The sequence below is a fragment of the Bison bison genome, unplaced genomic scaffold (genome assembly GCF_000754665.1).
Source record: "Bison bison bison isolate TAMUID 2011002044 unplaced genomic scaffold, Bison_UMD1.0 scf7180017864482, whole genome shotgun sequence".
Classification (NCBI taxonomy): domain Eukaryota; kingdom Metazoa; phylum Chordata; class Mammalia; order Artiodactyla; family Bovidae; genus Bison; species Bison bison.
Genome location: NW_011495042.1, coordinates 616,465 through 622,462, shown reverse-complemented (window position 1 = coordinate 622,462; position 5,998 = coordinate 616,465). Strand labels below are relative to the sequence as shown.

At 48.7% G+C, this 5,998-nt stretch overlaps 1 protein-coding gene across 1 annotated transcript in view; it reads right to left on the bottom strand.

Moving 5' to 3' along the window:
* Positions 1-5,998, bottom strand: part of SCAP (SREBF chaperone) — a 105,062-nt gene that overhangs the window by 48,545 nt on the left and 50,519 nt on the right. The window contains exon 2 of the mRNA XM_010862497.1: positions 3,110-3,329. Within this exon, the coding sequence (XP_010860799.1) occupies positions 3,110-3,231 (122 nt within the window). The 5' untranslated portion in view covers positions 3,232-3,329. The remainder of the gene's footprint in view (positions 1-3,109; positions 3,330-5,998) is intronic.

Genomic DNA, 5,998 nt, shown 5'->3' with positions numbered 1-5,998 from the left:
GACTGATTTTGAAGCTGAAACTCCAATACTTTGGCCACCTGATGCGAAGAGCTGACTCACTGGAAAAGACCCTGATGCTGGAAAAGATTGAGGGAAGGAGAAGAGGACGACAGAGGATGAGATAGTTGGATGGCATCACCGACTCAATGGACATAGGTTTGGGTGGACTCTGGGAGTTGGTGATAAACAGGGAGGCCTGGCATGCTGCAGTTCATGGGGTCGCAAAGAGTCAGACATGACTGAGCGACAGAACTGAACTTGAACATTCTTTAGTACTGTCTTCTTGGGAAATTGGGATGAAGACTGACCTTCTCCAGCCCTGTGGCCCCTGCTGGGTTTTCCAAATTTGCTGACACACTGAGTGGATCACTTTAAGAGCATCATCTTTTAGGATTTTAAGTAGCTCTACTGGAATTTCATCATCTCCACTAACTTTACTGGCAGCAGTGCTTCCTAAGGCCCATTTGACTTCACACTCCAGGATGTCCGGCTCTAGGTGAGTGATCACACCACTGTGGTTATCCGGGTCAATAAGATCTTTTCTGTACAGTTCTTATGTGTATTCCTGCCACCTCTTTTTGATCTCTTCTACTTCTATTAGGTCTTCACCACTTCTGTCTTTTACTATGTCCATCACTGCATGAAATGTACTTTTGATATCTCAAATTTTCTTGAAGCGATCAGTAGTTGTTCCCATTCTGTTGTTTTCCTCTATTTCTTTTGAAAAAGGCCTTCTTGTCTCTCTCTGCTATTCTCTGGAACTCTGCATTCAGGTGAGCATACCTTTCCCTCTCTCCCTTGCTTTTCGCTTTTCTTCTGCAACTGGGCTACACTGGTTGCTAAATACTATCACATTTGCCTCTTCCCCTATCCCCAGCCCCATTCGAATTCACCTTGAGTCACGGAATCTTCCACACTTGAGACCTTAGCCACAAAGGTCAGAAAGTTTTCATACCAGAGGCCCCTATCATAAATCCAAGGACAATTTGTTTTGAAACACATGTGTGATATCAAATTATTCATTCAAAGATAAACCCCAGTTGCACCCAGCTACACTCACAGCTGCTGCCCCCATCACACACTTCCTGTCTGGGAAGCTGTCTGGACCCGGCTGGCCAAATCCAATCCTCCAAAGGTGAATGGCAAGAAGAAACACCCTTTCCTTTCTGTTACTAGAGCTGTCCTTGTGGAAAGGGAGTCACAACTACCTCTTCAACTGCCCACTGAGAAGACAAGCTGAACTCAGGGTGCTCATCCATTATAGATTTACCTAGCGCCCTCCCAGGTGCAGAGGCACATGCACAGAGGCTATCACACAAGTGAGGATGTAGGACAGGGGAGCTGGGCACCACCCACCCCTACAGAAGGCGACAGGAGCAATAATGACCAGGAGTGTCCCCACAAACCACTGCTCCAGAAGTCAGAATAAAAAGTACTTTTAGCTGAGATGTGGTAGAACTTTTCAAGACAGACACACAGTCTAGTGTTCTCAGCATGTAGACCCCTGGCCTGGGAAGTTGTTTAGAGACGCACATTCTTGGCTTCACTCAGACCTGAGGAACGAGAAACTCTGGGGTAGAGCCCGGCAGTTTCGTTTAACGGGCCCTCCTGGTGATTCTGATGCTAGAGCAGCTTTAAGAATCACTGTCCAAGCACATGAGCCAGACCTAGAAAAGGATGATTCTCAAAGACAGAGATGTGTAAACTGACTTAAAGGAAAGAATACAAGCAAAACCAAGAGCTGGGTTCTCAGAACACTCCTAATTCATCAGGTGTAGGATAAAGCCACAAGCATCTTATCATGTACAACACAAATTAACAAAGTTTAAACAAATACACTGAACCAGAGTGACAAGAGCGGGGGACACAGTGCCACAGGTGCAGGCACCAGGATCCCTGGCCTGGATCTGAACTCGGTTCCCTGCTCATTGGTTGTGTAGACTAGGCAAGCTTTAAACCTCCATCCTCCCTTTGGTTAAATGGAAATATAACTGGACCATTTCCCAAGGTTTTTCTGAGGATCAACGAGACGTTTAATTATATACCTGCTGAAGCGCCCAGCAGGAAATTCTCAAGAATACGCTCATCTTTCCTTGTCCTAATTAAGGAAGAACTTGGGATCATTAACAACCGAACCATCTTTCTTCCAGCACAGCAATGTAAACTTCTATAAACATTAGATGTGCAATGAATCTGGAAACCAGAATTCTTCCCAGAGACAAGGACAACGAGGTGGGCTCTTTTCTTGTCAGTGTTTGCAAGCCAAAGGGGACCCCTGGTTATCACCTTACATCAAGCCTCTCCTTCTACAGTGTCTTCATCAGCCACAGCTTTTAGGGTTCTCCGGGGCCCTGGGACAGCGCAACAGACATGGAGAGAGGGCGGCACAGCTCTCAGTGCTGGTGAGTGCGGCGGGCCCAGGGACCAACCAGGTCAGAAGGAGGCTTCCCAGGAACACAAGAAAATGACTGAAGAGGGAGGTGCCTGGTGATCCAGTGGTTAAGAATCCACCTTGCAATGCAGAAGACACCGGTATGATCCCTGGTCCAGGACCTAAGACCCCACATACTGCAAGACAACTAAGTCCAACAACCAGAGAGCCCGCACACTGCAAGTACTGGGCCCACACATAACTAGAGAGTCCATGCAACAAAAGATCCCGCGTGAGGCAATGACAGGCCCGTATGTAGAAAACCCTATCCTGGGATTAGCCTGCAACACTGATGGTATCCCAAGAATTGTTGAAGTGGACTGTTCTTGCAACACTCCAAGGCTCCTGCTCTTAACCAGATACCAAAAGGAAGCTACCACTGCTGAGAAGGAAAATTAAAAGATCACGCTTTTATTCATCCTGCAGTTTCTTAGAAACATCTCAACGTTATTTTGAGAAATTCTCAATAATATGAACAAATCTGGAGACTTACTAAATTAGGGCGAGCCTGGACTGTTCTAGTGCAGTGGCTTCCACCCCAGGACTAGAGCTTCCCACTGGTGGGCCGGGATGAGCCTCAAGTTCCACTGTGTAAAAAGACACAGTCCAAGGGCTACACAACAGTCAGGGTTAGGAGGTCGACTGGCCCACCATATACAGGGCAACTTGGAAACATACCAGCAGGCTAAGATGCAGAGCCCCGTGAAGAGAATGATGGGGATGGGGTAGGACGCACAGAACAGCCCATGGTTGTAGAAGGCCTGAGATATCTTCTCACGCAGCCTTTCAGTCAGGGTCATCCTCAGCTGAAGTCACCTTGCTGCCATCCCGGAAAGTGACCATGGATCAGCCTGGCACACGCTGGATGGAACTGACAATGTACACCATTTGCAGACACCTGGCAAGAAGGGAGAAAAGCAAATTAGCAAAGAATACCTGGCTGTGAACACTAGGGCACCCAGGGGAGGTGGCAGGGATGTGAAGACCCAATCAGGATGTGTACAGGCAAGAGCTGGAGACATCAACTCCAGCCCACACATGCATATACACACGTGCATAATCTTGGTCAGCTCCTAGTGACTGTGGGCAGTGTCCAAATAAGTCTAACCAAAGAAACCAAAAAACTGCCCCTCTAGTTCTAGTAACAAACTCTCAACCATCTTCCACATTAGGCACTGTCTTAAAAAGGCCACTCCCTCGAGAGGGCATTGTTCTCATATGTGGCACAGGAGAGCATGCCTGTGTAATCGACAGCACCTTCAGCTGCTCTCAGCCAAATGGACTTTCTGGAAACCCTCCCCCCTGTTCTTTGTGCAAAGGCCAGACCAAGAGAAATCCTTGGGAAAAACCTTCAAGGACTGACCCCTCAAAAAACACATTTCTTGCACAAACAGTGATTCACTGATAAAGAACGTTCAGTGAGGTCAGCCCTCAACGTAAAAACACCAAAAAGCCTAGGCCCCTGACATAAAACAAATTGCACTGCAAGGTGGAAGTCTCTGCTTCTGGTCCCCCGTTGCTCTGGGAACATGTGGGGCAGAGGGCCCCTTCTGCTCCTGCTGCCCAAGCTGTCTCCTTCTTTGAGGGACAGCGCCCAGCGCGACTCAGAACACTAGCTTTCTGCACAAGATCCACCCTGTACGGACTGTCAGTTAAGGTCCTCTCCCTGACCCCCATCAGGCTGGTCATGTCTGTCTCCCTGGACTTTGACTTCTGACAAAAAGAAGCAAAACTGGACATGGCGGTACTGAATCCTCCCTGAGAGGTTCCAGCTCCCAGATCACTACACTGCTCTGGCTCCAGTCCTTTCTGAAGACTCATTAGGTCTTCCTTCCGGCCATTCCATATCCTTCCAATTAAATCTCTGTTTTGTCTGTGCCTTGCTTCCCAACAGAGAAACTTACACCCCAAAAAATCAGAATATAAAATTCTAACAGAAAGCCCCAGAGATCTAGAATTCCTTTCCCTGCTGAGCTCTCCAATGAAATTCACGTTTAAATCTACTTCTGGAATTCCCCAGTGGTCCAGTGGTTAAGAATCCGCCTGCCAATGCAGGGGACACAGGTTCAATCCCTGGTCTGGGAAGATTTCACACGCCGTGGAGCAACGAAGCCCGCAGGCCACAACCACTGAGAGCACTGTACTAAAGCCCACGAGCCGCAACTGCGGAAGGCGCGCACACTGACAGCCCGCGCTCCACAGCACCAGAAGCCGCGGCAAGGAGAGACCACACAGCACGACTAGGCAGCAGCCCCCACCTGCTGCAACTAGAAAAGAGCCAGCGCACAGCAATGAAGACCCAGCACAGCCATTACACTAGCAAATAAAAATAAAACCATATTTCTTAAAAAAAAGAAACAACTACTTCTCCTGTTCCGTGTTGCTATTTTCCAGTCTGTGCTGGACGTGTGTCTCAGCGTGATCTGGCTCACTGATGAAACCCAGGCCAAAGAGGTGATGCCTCAGAAGTGTGAGACCAGAAAAGAGAAGCAAGAGCAGTCACACCACAGCCAGTTAACAAGAAGGGATTCACTCCATCAGCCTGCCTGGAGGCACAAGCCACAAGCATGCGTGCAATCCTCCAGTCCAAGAACCTTCTAAGCAAACACGACACTGAGCCTCTGTGGGTCAACTCAAAAGGCAGCAGGCAGGGGAGCCAGCAAGCGACAGCTCTGCCCAAGTAGCAGAGCTGCTGACAAGAGCCCAGCCATTCCCCAGGCTCACCTGCAGCCCCAGAGCTCACGAAGGTCCCAGGCCAGGGCCCGCAGAAGGACCCCGCAGCTGCGCTCCCCACCAGCATAACCCAGGACTCTGGGGAAGCGACCTTTCTGCTCCCACGCCCCTAACCCTCCATCCTGCCCCAAGGGGGAAACAAACACTAATCAGAAGCCTGTCTGTGGAAAGACACTGTCAGGAACAAGCTGGAGCTTTTCCAACCTCAGTCCTCTGCCAAGCCCCACGTCTCTTCCCTTAAAGGTCCCCAAACCAAGTCCACCAGGAAACTGTGATCCTACTAATCCTAATCTTCTTCTCAGGCCTCTTCTGTTATCTTATACATGAAATTACTAATATGAGGAAACAAAAACATCTCCCTTCATTCTGCACCAAGTCCAAGTCATTTCTGACATGATCTTAGTCATTTTCAGTTCCCATTCATCTTTATTACAAAGTAAAGTTATGACCAACCTAGACAGCACATTCAAAAGCAGAGACATTACTTTGCCAATAAAGGTTCGTCTAGTCAAGGCTATGGTTTTTCCGGTGGTCATGTATGGATGTGAGAGTTGGACTGTGAAGAAAGCTGAGCGCCGAAGAATTGATGCTTTTCAACTGTGGTGTTGGAGAAGACTCTTGAGAGTCCCTTGGACTGCAAGGAGATCCAACCAGTCCATCCTAAAGGCGATCAGCCCTGGGTGTTCTTTGGAAGGAATGATGCTGAAGCTGAAACTCCAGTACTTTGGCCACCTCATGGGAAGAGCTGACTCATTGGAAAAGACTCTGATGCTGGGAGGGATTGGGGGCAGGAGGAGAAGGGGATGACAGAGGATAAGATGGCTGGATGGCATC